This window comes from Oncorhynchus nerka, linkage group LG24 (genome assembly GCF_034236695.1).
Source record: "Oncorhynchus nerka isolate Pitt River linkage group LG24, Oner_Uvic_2.0, whole genome shotgun sequence".
Taxonomy (NCBI): Eukaryota; Metazoa; Chordata; class Actinopteri; order Salmoniformes; family Salmonidae; genus Oncorhynchus; species Oncorhynchus nerka.
The window spans coordinates 42,277,331-42,291,799 of record NC_088419.1 but is presented as its reverse complement, the minus strand read 5'-3'; the positions used below and the strand labels follow the sequence as shown (position 1 = coordinate 42,291,799).

Here is a 14,469-nt window from a genome sequence, read left to right as displayed (position 1 = left end):
CAGCCATTCCTGTTCAATCTCTTGACACAAAACCCCACATCATAAAATGGAACCTTCCTCTACTGGCAGTAAACCCCCTCTGTTTGAAGTTATATGAAGCCATGGTTCAGTCCATCTACTAACCAACAGCATTTATTAAATTAAGCCCATTTGTCATCATATTCAGATACCATTCTTAAATACCAGCAATGTCTGGCTAAACACAGCAAATAGGGATATACATTCATTTATATAAATTAGATAATCTTGTAGGTATATTTAAGATGGCTATACAGTACACGTTCATGTGAAAATACAGAAACAAACTTAAAATGTTTACAGGAAAACATAACTACCATTATATCATTTCTCAGTGTAATATACACTAATGGACGTCATATTCCAGTCGGAGAACTGGAACCTGCCGCATGTGGAACTTCTGTCTGTCCCATCCCTGGTCATGCGTTACTCAGATCCTCCAGCGTTCTGGAGCTGATGCTGCCTTGTTTCCTGTAGAAGACGGGTAATAGTCACTTTTCGGTGGAAGGTATGTTGGTATTTGACCCATTTCAAGCCGTCATGTGATCAAAATACTTTGTTTGGTAACATTTCACTTAAGCATGTATCCCCGGCCTTCTATTGTCATACAATTACAAGAGCACTGTGAAGTTCTTTCAACTTCTGACAACAGAGACTTGTGGGTAACGTACCGTAGCTCTTCCAGACAGAGTTTGTTCCTGAGCCGGACATCCTCACTGATGGGGTAGAGCAGCAGTATCAGCAGGCCTGTTACAATGAAGGCCACCGGGGCGGCGCCGATGAGCAACTTCAGAGTGTAGGCTACTTGAGCAGGCTGCCTGCACGCCCCTGTGTCATAACCCGCGAACCTGAAGATACAGGTACACACACCTGTATCAAACACAGTAAACCTGTAGAGATATATACACACACACACACACCAGTGTCATAACCTGCAAACCTATAGCGACGTATACCTGTATCATACCGATAGTTACACACAGTGCCAGTTGCATAAACAATAATGGACTGCAATGGAATGCGTATATCTGTGAGCGTCAGACTTGTGTTTGTGTTTCTCTCTATACATCTCACTCCTGTGTTATTTAACTGACTTCGTGTTCTGGCGTCTGTATCACTCCAAAGGAGATCCCAGAAGTATCGTTTACTTGTTGGTGTTTATCCTACGTTTGACTCATTTGAGGTAAAGCATGGTTACTCCTAAGGAAATTCCATTTTCAGTTCTGAATATCTGTAATACTCTTGTGTTCATGTCTGTCTGTCTCACTCGAGGCAGAGGGTGGACACTCCCAGGGAGATGCCGGCAGCGAACTTGGTGAAGAACACGTAGAAGGAGTAGAAGATGGCCTCAAAGCCTTTACAGTGAGGGTTGGCCAGACGGAAGTCATCCACCACGTCTGGCAGCATCGACCTGAAACACAACACACACACGCACACACACACACACACTACACATCAAGACATCGGCCATCAACAACTCATAGGCCGACCTCATCATCACGTTGTACAACCAGCCTCGATGACCCCGTCGGTCTGATGAGGAGCCGTCTACTTATAGCGCTAGAGGGTAAAATGTCTATAATAATGCTTATATAGCGCAGAGATAAAAAGGATCTGGTGAAACGACTGCTACTAATAACATGATTCGATGATGAAGCTAGCTGTAGCTGAGCCGCTCTGACCACAGATGGGGAAATCACCAGAAAAACAGACAGACATACACATCATGGCGACCCCACTGAATATACCCTGTCATTTAGAGAGGGAGGGGAAGGATGGAGGTGAACGAAAGGAGGGAGACAGGAGGGTGAAGCGCGCCGAGGGAGGTGAATGTGCTATAAACAACAGTCAAATACAGAATGAAAGTGGAGACTGTAGCCGCCCCCTGAGGTTTATAGACCCATCTCATTCATCAACATGACATCATCGCCAGGCGTGACTGTATCATGCCAGGGGGTGAATGGACAGAGAAACGGGGAGACTGCTGATATTTTTTTTTGGCTACTTTTTATGGCTACTTCAAAACTACTGCTGCTATTACTGGGCTACTAATTCTGTGACGGTGGCTATTTTACCATACCAAAGAATATGTTTCCTATTGTTACTGTCGCTACAACCACTGGCTAGTGCTATTACAACTACACTATATTTACAGAGGACCTTTGTGCCAGCCCAATTCAATTGATCTCACCATGGTAAGAGGAGTGACGCGGCCACACTGAGTCCAGAAGAGACAGCCACTACGTAGGCTACGACCAGGTTAGGGATGAACACCAGCATCACGGTGAACGGCATGATCCACTGGACAGAAAGAGGAGTTCAAAAAGTTTCGCCGAAAGTAATAACCTGTTTGTCCACAAGGTGGCACATTCTTATGATCAGCGGAATACCAATAGCACTCAGTCCCAGACACTTACGGTGATGCCACAGAAGGCTGCCGTCTTCTTGCCAAACCTCTCCAAAAACCACTGCCACAGAGGGATGCTCACTACTGCAGATACCTGTGAAGAGAGATATATAATCTGCACTCTAGACTATAACATTGTCTTTGGTTATGAGTACTCTCAAATGTCATATAAAACCATGCACAGATGTCTCTGGATGATTTGGTTGACATTTCTAGTTCCTCACATCAAGATTAAGCCTTTCATGAGACAGTGGTCTGTATTATGTAAGGATCTTAACATTGATCTAGGTCTAATCTCTGTTAACCAATAACCAAAATCGCACAATTACATAGTCTGTCTACGAGAGATTAATCTAGGTCCGAAACCAGAACTCACCAGGATGGTCAGTACAATGTTCTGGAAGTGGTCTCTCAAGTCAACTGCGTACGTACAGAAAAGGACAAAGTTGCTCTGCACCAACTGGAAATCAGATCAGATATCGCACACATTCATTCTTTAGAAATTATTCAGCATATTCAGCACTGTCCTATTCTCCCTGTCCCACTGTGCCAAGTCACTGGAGAAGCTCCTGACTTACGTCTGAAGCAGCAGATTCATCCCTGCTATTGAATGATATATAATCCTTCTTTTCTGTTCAAAAGAGAAAAGCTTTATGAGATACAGCAGTTGAGAGGTTTGAGGTGGAATCTATCAAAGCTGTACTATAAAGCTCAGAGTCAGTGCAGGGCTTTCTATGCTTTCAGAGAAGGCCTTGAGATTTATAAAATTATTATTGTAGTTTTAAAATATAGATATATTTTAAATTTCTATTGATTATTTTCAATATTTCAATGATATTGTAATTCTATGATTATTTCCAATTATATTCTGATTTTAAGGGTCAACACTGAAGTGAAAAAAAGATCCAATCAGGATTTTTCTCTGCGGAGATAAATCTAAATAAATGGACGTCAATGAGAGTGTTGAATTTGGTCCAAGAAAAAATGTAATTGCTAATTTGTTATGTGAGGCTTATTTGATCAATTAAAAGTTTAGTAATTGTTAGGTTGTTACGAATACACTGATATAAGTGGAGCCTGTTGTCATAGAGATAGATAGAAGACTCATGAATATAACATGGACATTGCCATTGAGGGCTTCCAACATTTTAACATAGTAAACTGGTTGGGGATGCTTATGAGTTGGGAGCAATCCGCCAATGAAGAAAATGTACTACTTTAAAATGGAGATAGCCTCAATGGCGCTGCCCATGATGTCACAGACGCTATAATGGCACAGATACAAAGATGAGTCCTCTATCTATCTCTATGGCCTGTTGTTCCCACACGCATCTGCCCTTTTATTGGCTAGAATGGTTCCACCTGATCCCGTCTCCTTTCGCATTACTTCCAGCTTTGAGGACATGTATTTCCATTGCTAGAGCGGTCAATCAACTGTCTTGTCAAATATAATAGGCCATATTTGATTGAAGGCAACTGCCATAGAGAGCAATAGTAGTGGCGCCTTTTTGTAGACACTAACTCCGCCATAGTTCGTTGGACCATGGGAAAATGGATATTGTTTTTGTAGAGTTTTTGAATAAATGCCAAAAAAAGGTATGTGGTAAACACAAGTTTTGGAGATCTTATGTCTTTTGTCCTATGAGATAATCTTAATCAGTTAACGTCCCTTTTTGTGAATTTTGAAGCATTTATGTAATAAAAAAAAAAGCACATGAAGCCCTTAAAATGCTTAATTCATAAAAGTCATGTTAACTGACCGATAATACCTCATAGAACAAAACATATAAGATCTCCTAAACCTCAGACATTATTTTCGGCGTTTATCCCAAACATATCTGATGCTAACTGGAACTAAAGAGTATAACAAGTTGCCACTATACCATTTGATTGATTGCTGCCAGGAAGCATTTGGCCTCCCCTAATAATTTTTACAAAAAATAATTAGCCAATCAATGGATTTTCTTTTCTCATTTTGTCTGTCATAGTTGAAGTGTACCTATGATGAAGATTACAGGCCTCTCTCATCTTTTTAAGTGGGAGAACTTGCACAATTAGTGGCTGACTAAATACTTTTTTGCCCCACTGTATATGGGGCTTTGGTGACAAAACGGATGGCACTGTGATAGACTGCATCGAATTTGTTGAGTAGAGTGTTGGAGGCTATTTTGTAAAAGACATCGCCGAAGTCGAGGATCGGTAGGATGGTCAGTTTTACGAGGGTATGTTTGGCAGCATGAGTAAAGGATGCTTTGTTGCAAAATAGGAAGCCGATTCTAGATTTAATTTTGGATTGGAAATGTTTAATGTGAGTCTGGAAGGAGAGTTTACAGTCTAGCCAGACACCTAGGTTTTTGTAATTGTCCACATATTCTAAGTCAGAACCGTCCAGAGTAGTGATGCTGGACGGGCAGACAGGTGTGGGCAGTGATCGGTTGAAGAGCATGCATTTAGTTTTACAAGCATTTAAGAGCAGTTGGAGGCCACGGAAGGAGAGTTGTGATGACATTGAAGCTCGTCTGGAGGTTAGTTAACACAGTGTCCAAAGAAGGGCCAGAAGTATACAGAATGGTGTCGTCTGCATAGAGGTGGATCAGAAAATCACCAGCAGCAAGAGCGACATCATTGATGTATACAGAGAAAAGAGTGGGCCGGAGAATTGAACCCTGTGGCATCCCCATAGTAACTTGCTTGACCATGCTGCATGTCTTGTAACTGTTTGTTACATGCAATATTTGTTTTGTGAACTTCACTGGACAGATTTTGCTCTCTGGTTTTGTGATGAAACAAAACAAAAATGAAACAAAATTATGTTTAATTTAATTTTCTCTGCCACAGCTTTGGTTGCCAGAGCTTTATTGTAAACTCAGCAAAAAAAATAAATGTTTCCCTTTTTCAGGACCCTGTCTTTCAAAGATAATTCGTAAAAATCCAAAATACTTCAGATCTTCATTGTAAAGGGTTTCAACACTGTTTCCCATGCTTGTTCAATGAATCATAAACAATTAATGAACATGTACCTGTGGAACGGTCGTTAAGACACTAACAGCATACAGATAGTAGGCAATTAAGGTCACAGTTATGAAAACTTAGGACACTAAATAGGCCTTTCTACTGACTCTGAAAAACACCAAAAGAAAGATGCCCAGGGTCCCTGCTCATCTGCGTGAATGTGCCTTAGGCATGCTGCAAGGAGGCATGAGAACTGCAATGCCTCCTTGCAGCGGCCAGGGTAATAAATTGCAATGTCTGTACTGAGAGACCCTTAAGACAGTGCTACAGGGAGACAGGACGAACATCTGGTCATCCTCGCAGTAGCAGACCATGTGTAACAATTCCTGTACAGGATCGGTACATCCGAACATCACACCTGAGGGAATAGGTACAGGATGGCAACAACAACTGCCCCGAGCTACACCAGGAACACACAATCCCTCCATCAGTGCTCAGACTGTCCGCAATAGGCTGAGAGAGGTTGGTCTGAGGGCTTGTAGGCCTGTAGTAAGGCAGATCCTCACCAGACATCACCGGCAACAACATCGCCTATGGGCACAAACCCACCGTCGCTGGACCAGACAGGACTGGCAAAAAGTGCTCTTCACTGACGAGTCGCGGTTCTGTCTCACCAGGGGTGATGGTCAGATTCGCGTTTATTGTTGAAGGAATGAGCGTTCCACCGAGGCCTGTACTCTGGAGTGGGATCGATTTGGAGGTGGAGGGTCCGTCATGGTCTGGGGCGGTGTGTCACAGCATCATCGGACTGAGCTTGTTGTCATTGCAGGCAATCTTAACACTGTGCATTACAGGGAAGACATCCTCCTCCCTCATGTGGTACCCTTCCTGCAGGCTCATCCTGACATGACCCTCCAAAAGAGGAATTCCTCCTGACCGTTGTGCAGGTCTGATCCGCAACTACAGAAAATGTTTGGTTGAGGTTATTGCTGCCAAAGGAGGTTCAACCAGTTATTAAATCCAAGGGTTCACATACGTTTACACGGTGTGTTCAATCAAGACATGAAAACGTATAATTGTTTGCGTGTTATTAGTTTAAGCAGACTGTGTTTGCCTATTGTGACTTAGATGAAGATCAGATCACATTTTATGTCAAATATATGCAGAAATCCAGGTAATTCCAAAGGGTTCATATACTACTTGCCACTGTACAAGGATTGACCCAACTTTCAAGAATCCCTAAGCTAACAAGAGCAATGTTGTTAACTTATGGATTCTTGAAAGTCGGTACAATCCTTCTACACCACTTGAATGAAGAAGATAAATTCATTTTTTGTCAAGTCCGTAAAACATAGACTCCGTCAGACTTTTGTCTGAGGGCTGAAAAATCCTTATTGAATATTTTTATTGAGGATTTCTAAATTACACATTTTCTATATTTTACAAATGCTTTTATCTTTCGAGGCAAAAACACTGTCCTTTTTTGAGTATTTGTTGTCTAACCCCTTTCTTTTGTCATTATTATAAAAATATATATTTGTATCACTGTTCTGCAAATTATTTCATGTGCTAGATCTAATGGATAATGTTTGCTTTATAAATATTGTTCTATGTCCTGAATCTAGAAAAACATGCTAAAATGCTAACGAAATTTGCCCTGGAACATTATATAGCTCTATAAAACATTATATAGCTCTATAAAACAAACATAAGTTTGGAAATTTGTGTCACATTTGTTTATATTCTAATGATAGAATTAAACAAGGCCTTTAAACAGTTGTTGGACAACACATGTAAATATGAAATGCCTTTTATGATGTCTGACAAAGTTGGCATGAATCCAGTTAGTTGCATTTCATGACATTTAAAAAAAAAATCTTTACACGTGTGACATGATTTGACATACAAATCATTTAAATCCAAACGGAAAATATTTACACAAGAAGCAACCTAATATCACCCAGTCAAACTCTCAGTCATTTAGTAAGTTCACCATTCTACCATTCTGTTTTGTAAATTGTTTTGGTACAATAATGTTATTCTCCACTGGGTTTTTATTGTTGTGCATCCCATAATTCTTGATTTGTATATCATTAAAAAAATCTTACTCTATTGAACATTTTCACATGTTAAGTTGTTACTGATGAGTAATGAACATCCTGTTTTAAGAATGTGGCCAAACATTTCCATCCATTTTTATAGTCATTTTATATTACGCATACTTTGGTCTATCAAAATATATATTTAAAATGTTGTCAATATTAAGACAAATATGTGGGGGAAAAACTCAACTTTCCCGTCTTGTAAGAATCCCCGAGCTATATATCTCAGAAAATAACTTCCGTGTGAAACATTGTTGCATTTAAACTTTTAGATCACAGATTATTTTGTGTGCTGAGCGTGAAGAAGATGTTTGCAACGTGATGTAATAGCTGTACATTTCGACTGGGAAATGCTTAGCCTAATGGTTGTGTTTTTGTCTCCTTATCATTGGAATCTACCTGCGTATTATGTCAGAGTGAATGTGCTGCTTATTCTTTAACTTCAGGCTGTGAGTGACGGCTGTCTTTCTATCGGCCCTCTGTGTTTTACAAAAAGTATTCTCTCCTACATGGAGTGTGCTGGTATTACGGACACGGTCCTTTCAGCATCACACGCCTGTTACACTCACATCCTTGGATGTGTCACTGTTGTCGCTTTTGGTGATAGTGAAGGCGTTAGGCTGTGCAAGCAGTGTGCTTGTTGTTGCCGGTACATTATCTGTACGAGTGCTGTCTCTGTGAGTGGCAGCCAAAAGCGTGGCTCAGCCTCAGGCATGTTTGATTCAGATGTGTCCTTTAAGTGATGCAATGTGTCTGTTATTATTCTTGATTTGAGAGTTTGGTACAATGTGTTGGAAGATCTTCTTTTTTTTCCACCGAAGGCCTAGGTCCAATACGGTACACCGTTGACTCAACCTACCATGCGATGCCAACCATACAGAAAGAGTATCACAGAACTGAGTGGCTGAATGTAGGGAGAATTCTCATAATGATAACAACAAGCAGATATTACATCATGGTAATACGATAATGTGCTGTCGGACTGTCTATCTTCGGTTGGATTTGGAGCTGAGAGAGAGATGCTCTCGGGCGTATTTACTCAAACACACTGAGTGTTCTATTTCTATTGATCAAATCAACATTGAATGGCAGGCAGGCTATGTCTGGAGCCATTCTGAGGGTGGCAGGGAGGGCCCAGCCATAACAGCACATTACCCACACATTACCATCCCAATGTGAGTGTCGTGTCTGAGAAGAGGTGTATTAATAAAAAGTTGTGCCTACCTGAATGGCAACAGAGATGAAGAGGAAGGCAGCAGTCAAACTGAGGTAGGGACTGTGTCGCATCACCAGGATGAAGCCCTTGTGGAACGGGATCTGCTTCTCCGTCTTCGAAATGTACGGATCTGTGCGAGGGAAAAAAGGAATAAGATCTGAAAGTGTCAAGAGACAGTTTCTTTGGTTTCTGTCTTCTACCCTAAACCAAGCCCATAAAGCACCATGCATTCTGTGATGAAAGAATATACAGTAGCATGAGTGAGACACGTATGGGGGGATTTCACATCCAATCTGGCAACCCTGTAGCTGCCCCTGCATTGCAGCATTGCTATGCTCTGTCTGTTCCACAGGGTTTGCCACTACAGAGAACCAGAACTAACAGGTTCACTAGTGGTGAGGTCAGCAGTTCACTGATAGCCTCCATGTGCATGAAAAAAAAAGATGTATTCATTTTTTTGACCTTTTATTTTAGCAGGGAGTCCCATTGCGACCAAGGTCTCTTCTCTTTTGCAGGTGAGCCACGCATCTCACAATTGCACAGAGATATGGGGGTAGATTCTTTCCTTTTACACTTAATACTTCATTCTTTATTGTCCTTTTTTTCTCTGAGCTAGATAATCATTGGATAAGGCTGGAGCTACCTAAATAGTCTAAAAACAATGTGACTGAGTGCTACTGTGCTTAATGGTACTTTGCAAATGAGGTTAGAGTGAAATATGAGAGGGGGAAGAGAGCACACACACTTGCTGGGGAAAAGTGTGCACAAACACACACACACACGGGCTTCCAGAGTGGCGCAGTGGTCTAAGGCTGCGTCACTACAGATCCTGGTTCGATACCGGGCTGTGTTGTGAGACCCATGAGGCGATGCACAATTGGCCCAGCGTCTTCCGGGTTAGGAGAGGATTTGGCCGGCCGGGATGTCCTTGTCCCATCGAGCTCTAGCAACTCCTGTGGCGGGCCGGTCGCATGCACGCTGACACGGTCGCCAGGTGTACGGTGTTTCCTCCGACACATTGGTGCGGCTGGCTTCTGGGTTAAGCGAGCATTGTGTCAAGAAGCAGTGCGGCTTGGCGGGGTCATGTGTCGGAGGAAGCGCGGCTCTCGACCTTCGGCTCTCCCGAGTCCGTACAGGAGTTGCAGCGATGAGACAAGACCGTAACTACCATTTGGATATCACGAAATTGGGGACAAAAAGGGGGTACATTAAAAAAATATTATAATAAAACACACATGCAAAACACACAGACTCACCATCTCTCTCTTTGACTCCCAGGAACATGACCACAGTGCAGATGAGAAACACTCCTCCTATCACACCTGCAGCAATCATATACACCTCCTTCTGCAAGAGGATAAAAGTAGAGAGAGAAAACAATCATATACTGTACACCTCATTCTAGAGCATATACACCTCATTCTACAAGGAATCTAGAGAGCATATACACCTCATTCTACAAGGAGGATAGTGAGCATATACACCTTCTACAAGGAAGGTGAGCATATACACCTTCTACAAGGAGGGTGAGCATATACACCTTCTACAAGGAGGATAGAGAGCATATACACCTTCTACAAGGAGGATAGTGAGCATATACACCTTCTACAAGGAGGATAGTGAGCATATACACCTTCTACAAGGAGGATAGTGAGCATATACACCTTCTACAAGGAGGATAGTGAGCATATACACCTCCTTCTACAAGGAGGATAGAGAGCATATACACCTTCTACGAGGATAGAGAGCATATACACTTCATTCTACAAGGAGGATAGAGAGCATATACACCTTCTACGAGGATAGAGAGCATATACACTTCATTCTACAAGGAGGATAGAGAGCATATACACCTCCTTCTGTGAGCATATACACCTTCTACAAGGAGGATAGAGAGCATATACACCTTCTACAAGGAGGATAGTGAGCATATACACCTCCTTCTACAAGGAGGATAGAGAGCATATACACTTCATTCTACGAGGATAGAGAGCATATACACTTCATTCTACAAGGAGGATAGAGAGCATATACACCTTCTACGAGGATAGAGAGCATATACACTTCATTCTACAAGGAGGATAGTGAGCATATACACCTTCTACAAGGAGGATAGAGAGCATATACACCTTCTACAAGGAGGATAGTGAGCATATACACCTCCTTCTACAAGGAGGATAGAGAGCATATACACCTTCTACGAGGATAGAGAGCATATACACTTCATTCTACAAGGAGGATAGAGAGCATATACACCTTCTACGAGGATAGAGAGCATATACACTTCATTCTACAAGGAGGATAGAGAGCATATACACCTTCTACGAGGATAGAGAGCATATACACTTCATTCTACAAGGAGGATAGTGAGCATATACACCTTCTACGAGGATAGAGAGCATATACTCCTCATTCTACAAGGATGATAGAAAGTATATACACCTTCTTCTGCAAAGGCAGGAAGAAAACAAGAGTGTAAATCTATCCTTTATTTGGATCCCCATTAGGTATTACATTACACTACACTTCCTTGGGCCCACTATCAATATTTTTGTCTTCAGTTACAGAAGGGGCACATCTGTACTGAGCCTTCCTCAATTTCTATTTTACATTCTCCACCCAAATACTGATCTTCAACTGTCATCAAAAAGTCACATTAGAAGATATCAATGTGTTTGTTGACCCTGTCATTTTACGCTAGCACTCCTTACATCGCTCTAGCAGATACGAGATCTCATAAATAACTCAACAGATTAGATAAAAGCAAGTTCATTCGGATCCTTAAATACAGTCTACCAAAATACTATAGAGCCTTGAAGATTTCATGTTAATCCCAACAGGAACTGAACTGCCCTAAACAACTCCCGGCTTGTTTGCTATTTTTCCATGCGGCGCAGCTAAGTGGTTTATTATTATTTATTCACATCAAACGTTCTGCCAGTTTCTGAGGGACTGGAGAACTCGCCCAGGCGAATGTGCCACCCTCACCCGCAAACTCAGAGGAATCTAGTGGTGACAGTGCTCCAAGAGTGTGTTTGTGTGTTTGTGTGTAAGTGCTCAGCATGGCTACAGAGGGCCCTGCGTGGTGAGAGAGCCGAACCATCAAGGTTTACCCATAATCATTTGGAAAGGCACCTCTTGAGCCCCTGAATAGCCGCAGCGTGCCCAAATCCAACACGGAATAGTTTGGGCTGGAGCCCGCTCGCCGCGTTTTGCCCATGAACCCATAAACCACCTTTGCGTTCACAAGATTCACAGCAGGGTTTCTGGGTTGTCTCTGTGATGTTTTCATTGGCTATATGTACAGTATACTGCTAAGGAAATGAACAACCAGTTCAATTCAAATGTAATGTTCCGGTCTGGATTTGGCTGGAAATAGATGTTCAATATTGTTAGTCCCCTAATCCCAACAAACTGCATGTTGAGTTTGGGGTCTGCGGTTCATTCAGGTGTTTTTGAATGTGATAAAAATAGCCTTAATCACAAACAGACTGTGGTCACCCCCTCATTGTGGGGAGGGGTCTCTTATTTTAGGGAAGGGGTTTGATGACTGATGTCAGGGAGGAACCCCTTTTTGTGGTCAGTGCCAGGGGAGGGGAGGGAGCTGTGGGAGAGGCTCTTATTCATCCTATGGTCACTTCAAACCCAGGATGATACATAATATATGTCTATAAAGCCCTCTTGAAGTTGGTACGTGGTAAGGCTCAATTTCACCGCTAGACAGTCTGCAAACACAAACTTCCTATTCATCATATTCCTTTTAGTTTCAACAAATCACTCGTTTTATACTTCTTGACCTTTAACTTGTTTCCTGTTTGTTTCCTTACAACTTTAAGGCTTTAAAAAAAGTGAAGAAAAAGGAAAAGATGACCCTGAAAGTGCAGCCCTGAGGTAGTTGAGGACACTACTGTCAGTTACAGTTATTTTCAAAATTGGATCACCATGGTAACACCCCGGGTCAGGATGTTTGTTGTCGCGGTGACACTTACAGCATGTGACAGGAAGTCCTGGGAGTGAACGATTCTTTTGACGATCTCGGCCCCGCTGCCATTGCCTAGGTGACCGGTGGACATGTTGTGGTGGGGGCAGTGCTTCAGGGTGTGGGCGCTCGCCACAATCTGACCCTGGATGGCTGCGCCAACTAGAGTACCCAGCACCTCCAGGGTCATACCTGCAATATAACACATGTATTACAGTATTAAGTACTATCAAAACAGAATGACAGAATAGTGCCTGAATTTGATTAACAACGTACGGTCTGTTTAATAGTGACCTACGATAGGCTGTGGCTGAGTCTCTCTCCTTCTGGTCCGCACTGAGGAACATGGTGAGGGCAGAGTAAGGCACATGGAAACACTGGGAAACACAGAAGAACCACAGAGGACATGATTAGATATAGGACAGAGTCCATATAATTTCCACTTTTTGGGGATATTTTATGCTCCACTTAAGACGATGATTCACTGCAAAATTAACTTTTAAGAGCCTTAAGTTTAAGCTACAAATATCTATATTTTTTTTGTTGCATAGGCTGCGTCTCAATCCACCACATCCGTTTATGCTGGCCTTCAGTGGTGGAAGGTAGGCGAGCTACAGGGGTGACTGTCAGACCATGAGATGTCCCGAAAATCGGTCTTCTCATGAAAACGTCTGTAGCATCTGAACTGTTCGGGCAACAAACTAATATGACCCCACTATGGAAAGGGGAGATTCTCATGAACAGGGCGGTAATTCTCCGTTTTGTGTCACGTGACTCATTTAAAGGTAACCGGTACCAGTAAAAATAAAAAAGTAAATTATGGAGGTAGTTTTGTGCCAACAAAAAAAAAGGGGTTAAATGTGTCCAAAAAACACAAATATTTCCTTAGCTTTCTCCGAGACATAGGAAAGACACTTCAAAACTTTATTCCTTATGATAGATTTTTTGACTGTCTGTTTTTCCATTTGTGCATTCCATGTGTTTCAATGGGCTATAAAGGCCAAATTCAATATTTAATTATTTTTGTTTATTTATACAGGGGTCCTAAAATTCCTAATCAAATAGCTACATGATCCATGGTATGACCATCTTAAAAACAATTCCATATGTTAGCTTAGTAGAACCCCCCGTCTGTAAGCCTCAGCTCCCTGTTTTCCTCTCAAGCTGCCCAGTAGAACAGTCAGCAACTATTCGCCTTCAACCCCAGCCTTTCTTCTCCTTTGTCATTTACACAACAGCTCAGTCAGCATTGTGGCCGAACGATGCAGCTACCAAACAACTGACCGAGCATCCAAAGAGACAACAGAAATAAACGCTGCCATGAAAGACTGTCCCAGCCCTTCTCCTTCTCTTCGGGCCCAGGGCAGGATGGAGGGAAGGACGGATGGCCAAGCATGTCATTTGTAGGGCCTTGTTGGGGAAAAAAAACTAAATGTATAGAATCCAATTTGACCAGAACTTTGCCTCAAGTAAAAGGATTAGTCATCAAAACATGATTGAATGATCACACTGGCCTGTTTTTTTAAAAATTGTTACTACTGTAGGGCTTTAAAGTGATAGCAGCCATTCGTTCTCAGTCTCTCACACACAAAGACAATGAAGTGAAGCTAAAAGTGGTAACCAGCATTTACCCATCCAGCGGTCTCTGGCAGGGCCGAGCATATACTTATCAAGTAATTAGAATGACATGTCATTATAGGCCATCGCAATGTGGCTACGATGGGCAGTCGGCAACATACTCTTTAGCACATGTTAAAAAGATTAGAGAGAGCAGAGGAGAGAGTGTGTGTGAGAG

General features: G+C 42.1%; 1 protein-coding gene across 1 annotated transcript in view; it reads right to left on the bottom strand.

The window, feature by feature from the left end:
• Positions 1-116: 116 nt before the first annotated feature.
• Positions 117-14,469, bottom strand: part of LOC115108012 (sphingosine-1-phosphate transporter MFSD2B-like) — a 31,472-nt gene continuing 17,119 nt past the window's right edge. Inside the window, exons 5-14 of the mRNA XM_029631865.2 lie at positions 12,973-13,051; positions 12,685-12,866; positions 9,952-10,042; positions 8,704-8,825; positions 2,802-2,885; positions 2,436-2,519; positions 2,210-2,319; positions 1,286-1,429; positions 690-866; positions 117-489 (exon numbers count right to left, since the gene is read on the bottom strand). Of these exons, the coding sequence (XP_029487725.1) occupies positions 438-489; positions 690-866; positions 1,286-1,429; positions 2,210-2,319; positions 2,436-2,519; positions 2,802-2,885; positions 8,704-8,825; positions 9,952-10,042; positions 12,685-12,866; positions 12,973-13,051 (1,125 nt within the window). The 3' untranslated portion in view covers positions 117-437. The remainder of the gene's footprint in view (positions 490-689; positions 867-1,285; positions 1,430-2,209; positions 2,320-2,435; positions 2,520-2,801; positions 2,886-8,703; positions 8,826-9,951; positions 10,043-12,684; positions 12,867-12,972; positions 13,052-14,469) is intronic.